This window comes from Meles meles, chromosome 3 (genome assembly GCF_922984935.1).
Source record: "Meles meles chromosome 3, mMelMel3.1 paternal haplotype, whole genome shotgun sequence".
NCBI classification, from domain to species: Eukaryota; Metazoa; Chordata; class Mammalia; order Carnivora; family Mustelidae; genus Meles; species Meles meles.
The window spans coordinates 70265206-70285772 of record NC_060068.1 but is presented as its reverse complement, the minus strand read 5'-3'; the positions used below and the strand labels follow the sequence as shown (position 1 = coordinate 70285772).

At 36.9% G+C, this 20567-nt stretch overlaps 1 protein-coding gene across 11 annotated transcripts in view; it reads right to left on the bottom strand.

Annotated features, from left to right (window-relative positions):
* The window catches only part of MEF2C (myocyte enhancer factor 2C), a 160954-nt gene that overhangs the window by 71131 nt on the left and 69256 nt on the right, over positions 1 to 20567 (bottom strand). For all 11 annotated transcript variants that reach the window (XM_046000028.1, XM_046000024.1, XM_046000022.1 and 8 more), the window contains exon 3: positions 11414 to 11617. In XM_046000028.1, the coding sequence (XP_045855984.1) occupies positions 11414 to 11617 (204 nt within the window). The remainder of the gene's footprint in view (positions 1 to 11413; positions 11618 to 20567) is intronic.

Sequence of the window (20567 nt, the reverse complement as noted above, 5' to 3'; positions counted from 1 at the left end):
ATTTTAGAGAGTGAGAGCGCTCACACTAGACTGGGGAGGAGTATAGAGGGGAGGAGAGGGAGGGGAAAAGAATCTCAAGCAGACTCCTTGCTGAGCTTGGAGCCCAATGCAAGGCTTGATCTCACCACCCGGAGATCATGACCTGAGCAGAAACCACGAGTCAGACACTCAATTGACGGAGCCACCCAGGGGCACCTAGAAGCCGAACTTTCAATTTATTTTTTCAAAGATTTTACTTATTTATTTGACAGAGAGAAAGAGACATTGAGAGAGGAGATCTGGTGGGGAAGTGGGAGAGGGAGAAACAGGCTTCCTCAGAGCAGGGAGCCAGATGTGAGGCTTGATCCCAGGGCCCTGGGATCATGACCTGAGCTGAAGGCAGGCACTTAACTGACTGAGCCACCCAGGCGCCCCAGAGCTGAACTTTTAAATTTTATTTCATTTCAATTAACTTAAATTTAAGTAGCCACATGTTGCTAGTGGCTACCTTATTGATGAATGCAGATCTATATCATTTCGTTCTGAAATCTGGTTATTTTATCCAAAGAGAATTCATGTGACAGAAGTGATTGGGTTTGTAATTGTCAGGCCATAGGCACTAAATATATCACTTATTTACAGATGTGTGTAGTAACTCTGAAAGGAGTTCTGTTTCTGCAACCACAGAGAGTAGAGTTGGTTTTTTGTTGGTAGCTCATTCTCAGGGTAACTCTGACCTTACTTTTTCCTCTCCAAAATGGTTTTATTGAGGTTACCCTGATGGCATTTTTTATGACTAAAGAGTCATTTGCACGAAACTTTGAAAAATAAATTTTTCTCTAATTCAGAAATTCTAGAATAAAAGATACTATCACCAATTCATGTATCAGTTTATTTTGTAAGCACGGTTTCTTAAATGGGAGAAAAAACCCCAAATACCCGTTGTACAGTTTACTGTTTACAGTATTTCTTATCCTAAAACAGTAACTCTAAATAGTTACTGAGTTTATTTACTAAAACATAAAGATAAGAGATTTAATTGATATGAAGAGGCTTTCAGAATCTAATTAACCTCCCAGCTAGTCATTAACTCTATGACCTTTAGAAATAATTGACAGGAAAATTTTTTTTGCCTTATAAAGAAACTTCAATCGGGTGGCTAAATTTCAGGGTAACAGAGACTATAGTAAATGCCATTGAGACATGACTGGATAATATGCAAAATAGCTATTAGTAAAATGAGATGGATTTCCAATAATATAATCTATCCACCCAATCTGTTGTACACATTTGCAGCACTTGCCTAATTACAGTCCTTTTAGCGATCAAGTCTAAAGTCTTTGCCCAGAATTTTCTATGAATTCTTTGGCTGTTAGAATAAGGAGGAAAGCATGGCAGCCACTGTTCTCTGCACCCATAGCACACATGCAAACCAATCATATCACATGTGCCCACCCGCGGTCTGCTTTCAGAATCAGAATCTTCCTCAATACGTGTTCCAGCCACTACCAACTGACAGGCACTCACAAGGGCCGGGACCAGGCCAGGAGATGCAGTGTTCATACACAAAGTGTGACTCAACTGAGTAGTGACAGGCCTTTCACATCAGACTTCCGAAAACCTAACGCCCTTGCTTTCAAGAATTAGTTTCACCAAATATCACTTAAAAAAAAAAAAAAAAAATCTACTATATGGTATGATTCTAGATCTCAGTAAAGCTCCAAAAAAGAAATGTTTAAAAATGTACTTTCAGATTCCATGCTGGAGAAAACAGATGTTTGGAAAGGAAAGTCTTGATCTTTGTTGCTCAAAGTTTAGTCCACCGACTAGCAGAATCAGCAACAGCATCACCTGGGAACTGGTCAAAAACACAGATCTTTGGCCCTACCCCATACCAGTGAGTCCGGATCAGCCTTTAAGCAAGAGTCTCAGTGATTCAGACTGGACTAGAAGCTATTCATTTGAGACCCACTGATCCCTGTTGTCAGATCCTGGCCAAAGTACCAACAGGTTGCTTCTCTCTTCCTCAGGAATCAATGTAGGTTGGTCTTTTACTTTCCACCATTACTATAGGTAGTATTTCTATGTGGCCTACTGTGCCTATTTTTTTCTTACATGAACAACTTTATTCATCCCAGGTTCACTTGAAAGATTCTCACCTTTATTTTTATTAGAACATATCTGACTTCAACAAGGAAAACTTGGTAAAGTTTAATTTTATTTATACTATAATGATCACCAGTAAGTTCTTTTATATATACATATGTATATACACATACGTATATATACACAAATAAGTGTGTGTATGTGTGTATAATATTTATTGAATGTCTACAATGTGCCATTCATTGAGATGGCCTTTGGAGTTAACAGTGATAAATAAAACATCATTATGTCTTTCAGAGAAGCGAAACAGACTTAGAATAATAACTTTTAAAAAAATTCAGTGAGGTGGGCGCCTGGGTGACTCAGTGGGCTAAAGCCTCTGCCTTTGGCTCAGGTCATGATCCCAGGGTCCTGGGATTCAGCCCCGCATCGGGCTCTCTGCTCAGCAGGGAGCCTGCTTCCCCCTGTCTCTGCCTGCCTCTCTGCCTATTTATGATCTCTGTCAAATAAATAAATAAAATCTTTAAAAAAATTCAGTGAGGTAACTGAAATAATAAATATCATTTGATTAAAAGACTTATCATCTTGTATTCCGACTGCAGGCAGGACTCTGGAATTGTTCCTAAAACTTCACTTTTGAGTATTCCGTGGTGATATATTCAATAGCCAATCCTGAGGAAGTAAGGATGTTCTGTTCTTTGATACCTGATTTGATACTTTTAAGGCCAGACAATGCTACCTTTACTGAGGTGTTAACCAATTATGGTTCAAATATGTTGTCCAACATCAAATTCCACATGCCATGAAACCTGTACATATCACTAAAAATTGACTATAAAGATCCAGGCTTGGGGCGCCTGGGTGGCTCAGTGGGTTAAAGCCTCTGCCTTCGGCTCAGGTCATGATCCCAGGGTCCTGGGATCAAGTCCCGAATCTGGCTCTCTGCTCAGCTGGAAGCCTGCTTCTGTTCCTCTCCCTCTCTACCTACTTGTGATCTCTGTCTGTCAAATAAATAAATAAAATCTTTAAATTTAAAAAAAAAAATCCAGAAGCGCCTGGGTGGCTCAGAGGGTTAAGGCCTCTGCCTTCGGCTCAGGTGGTGATCTCAGGGTCCTGGGATCGAGCCCCGCATCGGGCTCTCTGCTCAGCGGGGAGCCTGCTTCCTCTTCACTCTCTGCCTGCCTCTCTGCCTGCTTGTGATCTCTGTCAAATAAATAAATAAAATCTTTAAAAAAAAAGAATCCAGGCTAAATATTATTCCCCTTTCACTTTCAGATACTGGGTGGGGGCTGGGGGGGGCTCCAAAACATGAGAACTTTGGTTTGTTCCAGTTCAAGAAAGATCATGTGAAATACTGATGATAAAGTGCTGGTGATTAGTAATGACAAAGAGGTTACATTAGTGAGAAAAAGGCTGTATTTTGAAACCTACTATCTTTTCTACTATTAAATAATTTTCTGCCCACTGTTAGTACCAATGCCCATACACCATTAGTGCTGTGCAATAACAGATGAGAGGAAATTCAGTTTTATTGCCTTGTGCATACAACTTGAGCAATCTAACACGCACTTTATTTGTTCAGCAATGATGTTCTTAATAAATGAGATGTGAAGCAGCTTTTCATGTTCACAAAACACATGTAAATTAAGCAAAAATCTTGTTTTAAAAGAAACACATTTTTATATATCAAATTTGATATATAAAAACCCACTTGGTAGTCATGACAAATGTGAATATACTTTTAGGCCCATCTCTTCTCTTAGACTTTGGGGAATAAAGATAAATGTGATTTATAGGTACTAGTAAAAGTCTTCTAAAGAGATATAAACAAAAATGAACATTACAATTTAGTAGAAATTTGCAAAACATTGCTTTCACAATATCATTTTTTCCCCTTTTTCTTGGAAGCCTCGACACCGAAGGTTTAAATCTTTTATGGAATATACTAATCCTTTCTTCATTTTTTCACTGCTATCTATTGAAAAGCAATTATATACTTGGTTTAACAGAGGACAGGATAGAGCTACTGAGCTACCTGCAGTAAGAACTATTTTAATTATATTTTATAGTACCCTAAGAAAAATTTTTAATGGACTTCAAGAATATTATTTTTCTAAGTTCCTTCATAAAGAAAAAACCTGCTTTTCTGAAGAAATGAAATTACTAATTATAAAGTTAAATACTGGTTCATGTTGCCTCAAGTAAATTTAAAATAGTAACAAGAAAGGTCTACCTCCTTTCCGTTCACAAGCTTCACATTTAAAAAAACAGCACACATTGCCTAGCTCCCTGTCAGGCTGGACAATTTGCAAGTGCTTTTTGACCAGGTAGTAAGTCTACCGATTGACTCTGTGGTTATTGGTTTAGGGGTAAAATATGTTTTTAGTTTTACACTGAGTGTTTAGCCCCAAATTGGTGTCTCTCATAATGAACATTTATGCTCTGGATTCTAAAATCTCATGGTTACACAGTTCTTTATTTCTAAAATGCACTCCTCAAATTTTATATTGAAGAACTAATTTTGGTGTTAACTTGAGAATGCAATTAGTTTAAAATGCCTCTCTTTTCACATTTCAATCTAGACCAGCTCTGTTGCATGGAACTTTCTGCGACAATCAATGCATGTTATATCTTCCCTGTCTTATCTGCCAGTCACTAGTTGCATGGGGTTACTGAGACCTTGAAATGTGGCTAGTGCAAGTGGGGAACTGGACTGGACATCTTTTCTAGTTTCAATTCATTTAAATGTGAATTGTCATATACGGCTAGTGGTCACTGTATTAGCATAGATCTGGATTTAGTTTCTGGATTGTGCTTTGGTAAAATTTGCCAAATTTTAATGAAGTTTCATTGGAGCTATAAAAGCATTTTTCATATTTTAGGTTTGTAATATTATGCTATATGATAATCACATGGACATACACTGTTATTAACTGTTTTATTAAACTGTCTCCCCCTGTTTATTTATTCTGCAAATATATTCTGAGGGCCTGATAGTCTCTAGGCCACACATGAAGTTCTAGTGATATAATGGTAAACAAAATGTACACAGTCCCTTCCCTTCAGGAGTTTAAAATCTACTGTGGAACAGGAACCAGATAATATGGTACCTTTTTTTTTTTTTTAAGGCTTTATTTATTTATTTAACAGACAGATATCACAAGTAGGCAGAGAGGCAGGCAGAGAGATAGAGAGGGGGAAGCAGGCTCTATCCCAGGACCTTGAGATCATGACCCTAGCCTTAGGCAGAGGCTTAACCCCTTGAGCTATGCAGGTGCCCCATAATATGGTGCTTTGATGGAGAAAACATAGTTCTAACTCTAATACAGGAAAAAACGCTACCACAAGGTAAACAGGACAGTTCAAGGATGGCTTTCCAAAAGTATAAATTGGGACCTGCCTTGAATGAAGGAAAAATAAAAGCCAAGCAAAGGCCTAGTCAGGGGTGTTAAAGACAAAACAGATCAGGTTTGGAGAAGCTGAGGAAAATAAACATGTTTTGGTGGCTCAAATATAGGATGGCAGTGGTAGGGGGAGGGAAATAGCAAAGGGGGAGGCTGGAGAAGAAGATAAAAACAGGGGCCAGAACATGCATGGCCTTGCGAGCAATCTTAAGGACCAAGAGTCCTTGAGGGCCTTGTTTATGTTTGTATCTCTAGGCATTCCAAGGCACATACCACATGGCAGGAATTCAACCAATCTTTGTTCACTGAATGCATAAGGAAATAAAAATACAACAAATAACCGGACAAATAAATGAATGCGCTTTTACACTTAAGTACCCATGATGCATATCAAGAAGAGCACCTGTTATGAGGAGGACCGGATGTTGTACGTAAGTGACGAATCACTAAATTCTACTCCTGAAACTAGTATTACACTATATGTTAACGAACTGGAATTTAAATAAAAACTTGAAGAAAAAAAAAAAAAGCCATGGAAAGAGCCACGTTACTTCATTGCAAAAAAAAAAAAAAAAAAACCGATATGTAATATACATCTATAAAGCACACATACAAATAATTTTATCTCCCCCCCCCATATTTTTTTTTTAAGCAGGCCTCATGCACAGTGTGGAGGCCAATGTGAGGCCCCAACTTATAACCCCGAGATCAAGACCCTAGCTGAGAACAGGAGTCAGAAGCTCAACTGACTGAGCCACTCAGGCATCCCTTATATATCCATATTTTGTAATAAAGAGTATAAAATTGGAACCTACTCAATTAGTTTAGATACAATGAAAGCTCAAGTAAAATAAACAGATTTTCATATTTACATCTATTTCCAAATTTGATAATACATGGTTTATAAAAAAAAGTCCATTTCCACTATTTGCTGCATTTGGTTTCAACAAAAATTATACACCTCAATTTTCACCAAACTACGCAAAAGTAGTTAGCTTATTGATAACCTCTAGGAGCATTGTGAAACAATAAAATTTATAAGCTATTTCCAGTTCTAATTCAGGCCTTAATTATTACCATGCAAGGAAACATTTTGGTGGAACAACTGTTCTTAGAATTCTTTAAACCCAAACAAGATTCAGATGATGGAAAATACAATTTCATATAAATATCATCTCTTTTTCTCCTATCTTCCTTTCTCCCTTTCTCTCTTACACACACACACACACACACACACACTCTCTCTCTCTCTTTCTCTCTTCTTGCTAATTTGTGCATCTAAAAAAACAAAACAAAACAGTAATCCTTCGCTGAGACAACTGTAAATCAAAGATTTCTTTTGCAGGGGTTATGTCCATCTTTTTTGATTTCCTAGGGAGCAACAGAGGGCCCTGTGTTCTAATCCCCTTCCATACTTAGTCACTGACTGAATCACTGAGGGGTGACAGCCTCCCTCCTGGCCAGGTGTTAAGCGGCACTCTCTTATGGGTTTTTGGTTAGAAAATGTGTTTGAGGGGCACCTGGGTGGCTCAGTGGGTTAAAGCCTCTGCCTTCGGCTCAGGTCATGATCTCAGGGTCCTGGGATGGAGCCCCACATCGGACTTTCTGCTCAGCAGGAAGCCTGTTTCTCCCTCTCTCTCTCTCTCTGCCTGCCTCTCTGCTTACTTGTGATCTCTCTCTCTGTCAAATAAATAAATAAAATATTTAAAAAAAGAAAAGAAAATGTGTTTGATACAGAGGTAACCTGTCTGGGACTTCTGTCACTCCAAGGACGACCTGCAATGATCTGGTGATCAATGACTCGTTTGAATGACTTTTGATCCATTGTTTAGCTTATGTCTTCCTTTGAGTTGCTTGTATTACATTAATGAGGGCTCCTTAGTCCTCCAACTGTTCCCATGCTGCTGTTTATATACGTTCTATATCCTTAACAAGAATGCCTGTCTTCTACTGTTTCAGAATCCCTGGTACAGTGCTGACTGTAAGCTGATACTTGCTAAATCATTGTTAAGAGAAGGATGGCCCGAAAGCGTGTCCTGTGGGCCTTGCATTCTTCAGGTCATCTTGAATTGCTCAACACCACATCTTTCAGGAATAGAGCCCAACATCAACTGTAGGGTAGAATGGCAGAAGGGAACCAGGAGTGGAGCTAAGACAGTGGGAGGAGATGAAGGGGAGAGTTCCCTTAATATCATCAGAATCCCTACTTAATTTCAACAGCCTTATAAGCCAGCATTTTGAGTAAATATCCAGTCTACTTGTCATATAGTAAAATAAAATGGACTTTCTTTAAAGGAAGCGCTTTTAATACAGTAACTGTTTTTGTTTTTTTAAAGCAATGGATTAAAAATTTAACACATTTACTAAATCTGGCATATTTATATATTGTATCTAAACAGATATTCAAGCTGCATTATAATATAATAATAAAAAAACCTATCTCAGTCTGTCTATTAAGTCTTTGTCTTTGTGCCATTGTAACAGTAGTGCTAATTATCAAGCAAAGACATGATAATTACGCAGAGCTTTTTTGCTAAAAGAAGGAATCTTTTTCAACACCCACGCGCTGCACAATTTCCTATGACCCTGTAACACTACTCTAGTATGGCCCAGAAATTTGTATTTTGGTCTAAATGCTGGGAATCACATTATTTCTCTCTCTGTGCCAATCTTTTTTTCTTGTGAGTAAACTGTTTTTGGAAGGTTAAGGGAGAGGGATAATGGTCCAAGTGGGAAATATAAAACTAATGACCCTTCATGAAACATATTATGCTCCTCATTAAACTTACCCAGTTAGAAGTATTCCATTAAATTAAAATAAATAGGATTTAAAATTTTACCCGGGAGTAGTAAACTACCTTAACTCTCAACTTTGTTTTAGATTCATTCTAAGGATGGATTCCTCAAATCCCTTATGTATCCCAGTTTCTTAGCCTCCAAAACAATTTATATCTTTTTTTTTTTTTTTGGAGGGGAGGGGCAGAGGGAGAGGGAGAGAGAATCAGGCAGGCTTCACGCCCAGCCTAAAGCCTGATGGCTTGGTCTTACAACCCTGAAATCATGACCTGAGTTGAGATCAAGAGTCGGATGCTTAACCGACTGAATCAGTCAGACACCTCAACACAAATTATGTCTCAGGGCTGCAGAGGTTTTCAAACTTAGCATATGAAAGAATTACTTGGGAAACTTACAAATGCAGTTTTCCATCCAGATATTCTCTCTTCTCCACCAAGTATTTCAAGAACAGTGATTTCAATGAGCTGCACTTAGAAAAATACTCTACATGGGGGGTGATGTGAATTTTTTTTTTTTTTAAAGATTTTATTTACTTATTGGACAGACAGAGATCACAAGTAGTCAGAGAGGCAAGCAGAGAGAGAGGAGGAAACAGGCTCCCTGCTGAGCAGAGAGCCCGATGTGGGGCTCGATCCCTGGACTGTGGGATCATGACCTGAGCAAAAGGCAGAGGCTTTAACCCACTGGGCCACCCAGGTGCCCCAGTGATGTAAATTTTATTAGGCTTAGGGATCCCTCTTACTTCTTCCTCATTTATCTCTGTAATTACTAAAATGGAAAGCGAAATAGATGAAGAATGTGTGATTCAGGTAGTTGAGCAGCACTGATTTACAACATGTTCTGTTCATCCAAAGAATCAAGCCATCCCTAGGTTTGGTCCAGGAGCCCCAGATTGTCTTTTTGAGAGATTCAGAGCTTTAGTGAATTAAGTGCAAGATAATGGAGCTGCTGCTTTACTCTCTTTTGAAAGTATTGCTTTTTAAAGAATTGTGTTGCAAAGGACTTTCAAACTCAATGCCTTCATTTTAAAGATGAGGACACTTCAGCCCAGAAGAGTAGCTAACTTGTCACACAGTAAGAGTGTACAAGACAAGGTTTCAAATGCAAGCCCTCTGACTTGGAACGCAGTGCTCTTCTCATGGCCTTTAAAGAAGTCTGGCTCAGATACCCATCTGTCCAAGATTATGAAAGTCCTGAGAATGTGAAGGTCTCTGTTAAATCATACAGTATATTCCTGACTAAAGCGCTCAGAAAAATGAATTTTCTAGATTTTTAAGCTTCTTTAAGAAAGCGAAGTTTAAAAAGTCAGCACATTTTTCAAATACTTTACTATGGTTCTACTGCATTTTACCTCATGTTAAGGACTAGAGCAGTTTAGTTCTAATGACAAATTCTAGCTCAACTCTGATACCCTGAAGTGTCTGTTGTAATGTTTCGGTAATGAGATGGAGTCTTGAGTATAGAGTTGTTTTGTGTTTGAAACTTATGTTAAATGTGTGTGAGTGCACAGGCACACAACTCACAGACACAAACACACACACAGAAGTACCTATGAGATTTGATGTTGACCAGTTCTGTTCATATTCGTGTTTATGAATTTTCACAGTTATATGTAAACATGTATAAAATTTTTTCTGAAATATTTTTCAGGGAAGTTTTCAGGGAAGTTTTATAAATGGCCTTAAATTTCAACATCAAGGAACACAATTAAAATCATGTCAATGAAAAACTAAAGTGACATTCAGTAATGCAAATCTGCAAGTATTTTATACATACACCACATTAAGCTTATTCACTTTTGTTTTCTGAAATTATTTGCAAAAAAAAAAAAAAGGCAATCAGTTCAATACTTTCATTGTTTTATTTTATTTGTTTTTTAAGTAGGCTCTATACCCTGTGTGAAGTGCAAAGTGGGGTTTGAGATCAAGACCTGAGCTGAGGAGATCAAGAGACGAATGCTTAACCAACTGAGCCACCCAGGTGCCCCAGCTCAATACTTTTAAAAAACTTCCAAATAAAGGCAGAGACACGAGAATCAGTCTTAGGAAATTATAACAGGTAAAAAGAAGATGAAAGTGAGAGGTTGATTAATCTGGTCAAGATTAGTGCTAGATTTTTTTCATAATATGGAACAGTCTAAAAGTAATGACAAAAATAACCTATACTCTGGTAAACTGGCCCTGAATACATACTTTTGAAAAATTTATTACTTTTCTTTTAACTCTGGGAAAGCAATCATAATCACCATCCAGGTAATCATGAGGAGACAGACAAGTGAGGGAAACAGACAGATAGGGACAGTCCTCATTGAACGTCTTTTTTGATTCAGTATTCACTGTTTATGAAGGGTAGTATAAGGCAATAACATTTAAATAGGATATGTGCAGGAAGTGTTTAAAACTGTATGGCAATGCTACTTATGCTAATGAATCAAAAACATTTTTTTGTTTTAATGTGATGCTTATTTATTTCTGACACAATAAAACGTTTTAAATCTAACTTTGATAAAACACCAAGCTAACATTTAGAAATTCATTTTCATCAGATTTCTGATTCTGTGTATATTAACAATGCTACACTAAATGATATAATTGGGGGGAAAACATTTCTAGCAGAATAATTGTCTTTACCCTTTCAGTAAGAATGCATTAGGAAGAATGAATTAGAAAGAAGAGACAAAGTGAGAAATTGAAGTATAAGGCTGGGGTGAGTTCGTTTTTAAATATTTTTTTCTTTGACGATGCTGTGACACTAGTCTATACCTAAAAGAAATCACCAAAAGTAAGTAAAGCCCTGTGTTGGCCACAATTCCCAAGTCTTGTTCCTGATACTGCCGTCTGGAGGAGGAGGTCAATACGTTGATAGTGGTGCCTGATTTCTAGCAAGGACCAGATATCTAAATTGTTCCATCACCATATGGCTCTAACTTGCCTTTTGCAGGAATAGAAAGGCGGGGGGGGAATGTTGGGGCGATAACCAGGGGGACATCCGTGGGGGATAGGAACACCTTAGGAAAAGGAACCGGAATGTGTGCGTGCTCGTGTGCGCGTGGATGGGGGAGGTCAAACCAACACACCACTCAGCTGGGGGGTGGGGGTGGGGTTTGCCAATCACGCATGCGCTCTCACCTCCACGATGTCTGAGTTTGTCCGGCTCTCGTGCGGCTCATTGTACTCCGTGTACTTGAGCAACACCTTGTCCATATCGGTGCTCGCGTACTGGAACAGCTTGTTGGTGCTGTTGAAGATGATCAGAGCGATCTCACAGTCACAGAGCACGCTCAGCTCGTAAGCCTTCTTCATCAACCCAAATTTCCTCTTTGTAAATGTCACCTGGAAAAAAAAAAACAGGCAGTTTTTTTTTTTTTTAAGGAAAAGAAAACGCTTTTTTTTTTTTTTTTTTTTTAACAGTACTACTTTTTTTCCTTTGTGAAACAAAGTGTGTCGTTGTCAGAGCCCTTGGGCACTAACACATTTGGAAAGAAAGCAAATAAATCTAAAACTAATTTCTGCTTAGAATTTGAAAAGTGTGATTTCCAGCTTGTTGCTGAATGTGAAACTGTAAATGCCAGATTTAATGTAGGGCATTTTAATGAAGGTGACCAGAGAACTATTCATGTTTTTGGAGCAATTTAAGATTTGAGAAAATTAATTTCAGCATGGTTAACATCTTTCCCAATTATAAGTTTGGAGCTCATTTTTTGACCACGTGAAGACTGGACATGCATAGCATTTTCGATGCGCGTTCAGAAATTCTTTGTGTGTGTGTCCAAAACTTTTTAAAAATTTGTTTAGTTTAACTGAAAACACTCGAAGGGATAAGACTGCTTTCAGACAGTTCTGTATTATGTTTTCTAGAAATGCAGCAGAAAGTTGGGAAGTACTTTTGTCATAATACCGTCAGAGTTCTGTTTTCAATCTTTTGTGTATCTTTCCTCCCTTCTCAGGCCAGAAAATGTATTATTATCTTTTCCTTTTTTTTCTTTTAATCTAATCTATTACCAAGTCGCATAATTCCTTCCCTTGAAATGTTTCTCAGGTTCACACTTTCTTGTCTATTTCCCAGGCGGCCCTATCATTCCCGTCCTTATCAGTTTCCTGTCCTAGATGATCTCCCTGTCTGAAATCATTCCCTCCTCAATTCATCCCCAATCTTTAAAATTCGCTCTTCCCACTGCCTTTCTCCTGATGAGCCGTCTCCAACAGCTCTGACTTTAAATACTTCCTATCTGGCAAGGGTACCAAATGCAAATAAAATTTCACTATTCCCAATTTCATTCCTTTCTTGATTACATTCTAGTTTGTCCACCAAAAACCATGGACATTGTTAACTGTAAGCCTTTAAATGGCCCAGCATTTTCCAGCAGGTGTTCTCTGGAATATCATTTCTATAAAATACTCTTCAGGACAAAAAGTTCAGTAGCTTAATACATTTGGGAAATGAGGGCACATTGATATATTAAAGGATGGAAAAACTTTTAAATTTTGTTTAACCTGCCACCCAAACCATTTCCTGACAGAATGTTTGTTTCTTTGCTTATTTATTTATTTAGAGGAGCATTTACTATCATTTTTCAAAGCTAGGTTTGTTGAGGCATATACTCTGGGAAATGCTGACTAACTTAATTTAGTTGATTTTTATTATTTATTTATTTTTAAAGATTTTATTTATTTATTTGACAGAGAGAGATCACAAGTAGGCAGAGAGGCAGGCAGAGAGAGAGAGAGAGAGGGAGAAGCAGGCTTTCTGCTGAGCAGAGAGCCTGATGTGGGGCTCTATCCCAGGACCCTGAGACCATGACCTGAGCCGAAGGCAGAGGCTTAACCCACTGAGCCATCCAGGCGCCCCTTTAGTTGATTTTTAAATGGACAACTTAATTTTTTTTTTCTCACCTTCAAATCTAACCCATCTTGCAGAGGCCAGCCCTGTTTTAGCTAATACTTATTTGTGTGTAATCCCCAAATCTAGTTTCCCACTCCTCAATTTTTTTTTTTTTTTTTTTGGTCTTGGGACACCCAAAGGATGTCCTCCAGTCCTACATCTATCTGAATGTCCTAGGAATCTCTTAAACCTCCACAGCTTAAACTCATCATCTTCATCCTTGAAGCTACTCCCACTCCTGGCTTGGCCATCTCACAATAAACTCAGTTACCCAAACTAGAGACCTCAGAGTGAACTTTGAATCCTACCCCATCCCACAAACCTAAATATAAACATATTGACAGGAACTGTGGGTGAACAGACAGAAAAACCTGATCTCTTGATCTCCTCAATCCTCCACACTTTGTTAATACTGTTTTGCCTATCACCCTTTATTTTTCCCTAATAGCACTTCTCACATTTCATAATTTGTATATTTTTGTGTGTGATCATTTGATGTCTGTCTCTTCCTCTACAGTGCATGTTTCACAAGACCATATGCCATTTTTATTTTGCTCACAGTGTATGCCCAGTGCTTGGACCAGAAGACACATATGGGCACAAGGCAAAGATCTGTAGTATAAAAATTAAATAGGGAAAACTATTAAGTGAAGTTTCTAGAAATATCAAATTGATCTATATTATCTAAAATTATGTGAAAGCTTTTCCCATGACGTTTTTTTAAATCAAATCATGAGTAGAATTTTAAAAAGATAAATCTATGCTCAATAATGATTATATTGCTTTATCACATTTGCATTAAAGGCAGGATGGTAGAAAGGGAAGAACACGGGGCCTGGTTAAGAGGATCCCAGATTTGAATGCTGAAGCTGTTATATGCTAGTCATGAGAAATTCACTTAAGTTCTTTAGTTGGATTTTTCTCTGAGTTTGATTTTTCATCTGTAAAATAGAGAGAACGCCTATTCTTAGTGTTGCTGTGAAGACTGCACAAAATAAAACCAGTGTATAGTAGTGAGCATACCACTTAACACTGAAGCTCAATAAACCTAGTTCCCATCCCTCACCTGGCCGATGTACAGAAAAAGGACTTACAAAATATGTCAATGTTGGTGGCTATGAAGAGTCTACTAAGGCTATTTGAGGATCTCATTATTCCTAATACAAAGATAAAGCAGAAATATGGAATCTCCTCTGATCATTCTTTGGAAAATATGGTATTTATCGGCCCACATCAGCTACTCAATCTCCACTCAGATACATATTTACATTTCAAATTGGGACAATTTTTCTTTGTAATAATTGCCAATGTCTCACCTTTTGTTTTACGATTATTGATTGTCTTTCTAAGGTACTTCTACTAAATATACCTAGTGTTTTATTTTCATATCTGATTATCACACTACTTTAGAAGCTTTTTTATTCTAGTTTATTCAGATGAGTTATGATTGGTATTAATAATGAGTTAAATAAAGACTACCTCTTTGGAATAGATAAAGAATCATAATAATTACATAGATTTATATAAAATGTCTTTTAATATTTATTTTAGATGCAATTTAGTTACCCAGATATATTTGCACATTGGTATTTTATTTAGTGAAACAGTGTAAGAGTAGGTTCAATACAGAAGGCACTGGCCCAAAATACTTTCATATATCTAAAACCACTTTTAATCAGACTTTCATGACCACAAACTGTAGGTGGAATGTCTCAATACAGTATGGTTTCTGTTGTACTCAACCTCAGAATTTAGTACGTTACAACACTCACCATCAAAGTACATTTCAGCACAGAAATATCATTAAAGCTACTATTTGTGTTTACTTTTAGTTACTCCTCAACTTTTGTGTAACCAAATAGGCTTCTGGATAATGCATACTTATTTAATAATACCTGTCAAAAAAGTCAGCACATATAGCTTCTCATTAAAACTGCAAACTGAAATGGTGCTGACTGTATTAAAGCATTTAAGAAAATATCTTCAAAATCTACTCTTAATTGCTCTAAATTTAATTCTGTATTATGTTCATATTCCTCATAGCATACTCAGAATGTATTTTATAATGCTTTTTTCTCATTGTGCATAGTTAGATAAAATTGTTTTTAAGCATTAAGCTTTCTAAAGAGACCTGGGATATTACTCTTCGTTTAAAATATGCCACTCAATGACAAAGATTGCAGCTCAGAGCTTTTATACTTAAATATAATAATGTATTGTAATGATTACATTTTTCATAACTTGACAATAATTTGTAATGGGAACAAGGCCATTTCTATTAAAATAACATTATTTTTAACCTTAGGTGAGATGGAAAACTCTTTTGATAGTAGTAGGCAAAGAGATGCTCTTTTCCAGTGCTTACATCAATCACGGTGCACTGACAAGAGAATAAAGCCAGTATTGTTTTGTGGACACTGTAATTCGACATTAGTTTTCAGAATTAAAGAGATTTAATATGTAATATATGCATGGAAAGCAAATACTCCGTAAACATTGACCATTTTAATTTTCTTTCCTTTACTTCTTGAAACAGCCCCAAATGTAATGATGATGTTGCAATAGTTCAGTATTGAGTTTTAGAGTAACTTCGAGTTTTAACTCCTAGCATAAGGGCAGGCATCACACATTTATACATCTTACATTAGGTATCTTACATTTATAATTACTTTAGAACTTACTAGGTATGAATCAGGAATTGAAATTAGAATTTGAAATTGAGAAAAGGCACATCATTAAATATAGCTCCATACAACTGAGTTATTAAAAATTTGGTAAATCTGTTCATAGAAACAAATATAATTCAAGCAGTTTTTATTGAGCATTTTCTATATGCCAAATGAGAAGCACTATTTATTGACCATTCTCCCTGTCAGACATTTGTGCTAGGTACTGCGGCTTCTGTTACATATATATCTCCCTTGTTCATGTCTCTTCCTCATGGCTGGAGAAAAAATAGTCATTTAATTCATTAAGTCTTAAAAGCAATTTGCTTTATTTGAAGCAAAGTTCATTTCTTAGTTAATAGTGTTATATTTTCAGTCATGTGTAATGATCTGAAATTGTACTTTTATCTAGAGTTAGAGGTGAATGCAGTTTTTGTTTTCTGACCAACCTTTTTTCTAGACTGAACAAGAAAAATAACAGTAGATGTTAACTGAATCAAGATGAATATGAAATGAAATCTACCATATTGGTTACTTTTTATCTTGTACTCAGTGAAAGCTGATTGTGGTATTATGTCCCACCCCCTTTCCATCTGGTTGCTGGCAGGCTCCCAATCAAGCTGCAAGGCTTAAATTACTTTAAATGCCAATTTCTTCTACGAAGCTTTCATTGTTATATTCGGAAAAAACCTCATTCCTCCCTCATTGTCATCCTCTAAAACTTTTTACAAACCTTTACTATGAGACGTCTTCTAATTTTATAGAGTTGGTTGTTTATGAGTCTGCCTCTCCTATTGGCTTTCAAGTTCCCCAAAGACCCCATATGTGGCTTCATCCAGACTGACCAGTGGACACTCAATGAACATTTGCTGAAACAGTGAATTATTGAATGGAAATAGTCTGTTTTAAAGTCTGAATATTTGGTTTGTGGCAAAATTTGATGAAAAAGATGAGGTTCTAAAAAATGGTGGCATGAAATCAAAGAACTTCTCCCTTTTTTTGTAGAAATTAATTGATTTTATAGCTTTTGAGCTAAAATAACTTCTGTAAAGATTAAGTTCATTTAGATTTTTAAACAATTATTCAGCAGGATCTGCTGTAGGGGTTTTGTTGTTTTGTTTGCTTACTTTTAAATTAGCCATTTCAAGGTCTGAATATTTAAGGCTTTAGAGGGGGAAACCAATTTTCAATTATGTTGACTTTTTTTTTTAAGATTTTATTTATTTATGTTATTTGTCAGAGAAAGAAAGAGCACAAGCAGGCAGAGTGGCAGGCAGAGGCAGAGAGAGAAGCAGGCTCCCCGCTGAGCAAGGAGCCGGATGTGGGACTCAATCCCAGGACTCTGGGATCATGACCTGAGCCTAAAGCAGTTGCTTAACCAACTGAGCCACCCAGGCGTCCCTATGTTGACTTTTTAGAAAGTTTGAGTTACATAGGATTTCAACAAAAATTTGCTACCTAGAAGAAAAAATAGTCTTGGGGTACCTGGGTAGCTCAGTGGGTTAAGCCTCGGCCTTCGGCTCAGGTCATGATCTCGGAGTGCTGGGATCAAGCCCCACATTAGGCTCTCTGCTTAGCGGGGAGCCTGCTTTCCCCACTCTCTCTGCCTGCCTCTCTGCTTACTTGTGATCTCTCTCTTTGTGTCAAATAAATAAAATCTTTAAAAAAATCGTTTTAATGTCACAATGTAATTTTCTGCTAAATGTACTTTCTTTAACCTTTTTGATCATCTAATCTCTCAAAATAAGAGATTTTGGATATATGTATTTGTTTTAATAAAAAGTTTACATGTTAGTAACATGAATCTTGAGAGTGACTATACCATTTTGGAATCTGTAATAGAGTAGCTGAAGAATGGAGAGGAATACATATGTACATATGCTCTAGACTTCAAGAAAAAAGATATTTCAAAAAGTTCCAAGAAAAGTGGGCTTTATTCCTTGCCTAGATGACTCATCATGAAGGATGATAAAGTGTGAAGATAAAAATTTAATTTTATAGTCATGAGATACAGAGATAAAGGGGCAGGATCTAAGAGTTCAAAATGACTGCATTCTTTGAGCAAGAATTTATTGAACCTTCCAGTTCAGATTGTCAAAGAACATGTATTCGGCAAAGTATTCGATAAAATCCTCATCTCAATATTATAGAATTGAGACTGGCTAGTAGTAATTTAGAGGATTTAAATATGAATTGATTGATCAGTGTCAAGTTTAAGGGGAAAGTCTAGTAAAGGGCCACAGAGTTCAGTAACTTTTCTGTCTCGGACATTTCTGCAATTGGTTTAAATGAAGATGCTTATCAGACCTGTGTATTAACATAAATCTGGTAGAGTCTCTATCTGTAACCTTGCTACAGACTAGAAAGCTGGTCACAAATATGATGATGATACAGGTAATTTTAGAGTCTCCATTCATATTTTAAAAATACAATTCTACAGGTTCAGGTTGGAAGAAAATTAATGTGGTGGCTGATTTTGGGACAAAGATCTAAAGTTATAGTGGGAATTAATAATTCTAATGATCTTTTGTTAGTACTAATTAATCTTGGGCACAGTATTCAGTTCTGAGCATTGCATTTTAAGATGATACTGACAAAATCAGTGTCTATTGGATGGCAAACAGGTTGATGTAGGATCTAAGAACATTTTGCATTAGAAATTACTGAGGGAATCTGGAATGTTTAATCCAGAGAAATATAGTTAAAAGTGATATGCTGAATACTTTCCAAGATCTGAAGACTTGTGGTACACGAAGAGGCAAATGAGTTATTCCATTTAATTCTACAGACCAGGACTAGAAAGCACTGCTGAAAATCTTTTTTTTCTTTTTTTTAAAGATTTATTTATGTATTTGAGAGAGTGAGTGTGCACACAAGTATGTGTATGTGTGTGTTGGGGGGGGCGGTGGGAGCAGAGGAGGAGAATCTTTGCAGCAGATTCCTGGCTGAGTCTGGAGCCTGCAGCGGGGGCTGGATCCCACAACCCAGGAACAGAAACCAAGAGCCTGACACTCAACCAACTGAGCCATCCAGGCGCCCCTGCTGAAAATCTTTTAAAGAGGCTGAAAACAGGGGAAAATCTAGTGAGGAGAATTGCCAAAGAGTAGATCTAGGCTCATAAAGTAGGAAGCAGTTCATTCCCGAACATGTTCAAGTACAGCTGTTTATCGAGGAAGGTGTAGGTGTTCCTGAATTAACAGGAAGCTGGACTAGAGTAACCTTTAACATATTTATTTCAGACTTTAGATGTTCAGATTCAATGCCTAGGTAGCATAGGCTTCTAGGTCAAGGGGAAGATCTGAGTGAATGGTAATATGGTTCAAAACAAGAATCTATTTTTGCAATTTCATTCTATAGGATGCCTTAAGTTTTGGTTACTCAATCTCATAAATACAGCATCATAATCACCTCTGATTTCTATATTCCAAGAAATAAAACACTGTCACTTTTTGTAGCTAGATGAGCTACAAAGACTGTAAAGAATTTGAGTTATAATATTAAATTCTGGACAGTGCTGAAAATGCATAGAAAAGTAACGGTAGAGATAATTCATCCTATTAAAGTGTTTTTACAGAAGCAGTGTGGCATAGAAACAAAAACATAGGAATTGAAAATCAAGTCTAGGATCTGCCACTTATGAGCTGTGTGCTCTTGGGTAAATTGTCTAACTTATCTGAACCCCAGTTTCCTCCCCTGTAAAATGAAGGTTATATGAAGCATCTTAACAGAGTCTTGGGAGTTAATCTAGGGCTGTAATAAAAGTGTAAGTGACTTGTTGACTGAAACACTATACAAGGCAGTAGTATTTTTTTCTCTGATGCATTGGGCTCAGTTATTTCTTGTCACATACTGTAAAAGATTGCTGTCCTAGAACCTGACAACTTGTGTTAACCATTATTATGTCTAGACTAGAGTTTCTCTCTCAGCTAGACTCTGAACTTTCCTTGACAGCCCAGAACATCTCTTTACCAATCTTGTACTCTGAGGTCCCAGGACAATACTTGGCTAAATATTTGATGAATGAATGCATGGATAGATGGGTGGAGGAATTACACATTTTTTGCAATCCAAAATGAATGACTAAAAATAACTTTCTATGCATGATCTAACTATGTTAATAGAAAATTTGCCACTGAGACAGGAAATTTTCACATTGTTATTTTCTTTTTTTGTCATAGTAATTTACCGGGAAAACATGCATTTGGTAAAAGTGAATAGTAGAGAAATTAGACTGGGTTAAATTTTATGTGTGAATTTGTTTCTTATAATTGCTTTTAGATAAGTGTTGACTTTATTTGGTGACTTTTTTCTAGTAAGTTCAGAGACCTTATAATAAGTTATCTCACTACATTTGACAGTGGCTCTTTCAAGTTAGGATATGGTACAGTTCATCATCCCATTTTTTAGATGACACTGTACACAAAGACATGAATTGCCATATCCAAGGTCACAAAACTAGTTCCTGGATGAAGTAGAAATAGAACCCTCTTCACACAAAATTCATTCTCCATTCCATTAGTCAGTGTTCCTTCTTTTAGATAACTAGGCATTTCAGGGGCTGACATTCAGCATGACATTCAGCATGACATTCAGCATGGATCCCATCAACTAACCGTTCGCTGAGCAGTGTACATACATTAAGAATTGTCAGCAGTTCTGATGAGTACAAGCAAAGTAGTGCATAACTTATTAATTAATGTAACGATAGCTCTCTAGGTTAAAGTAAAAAATATTA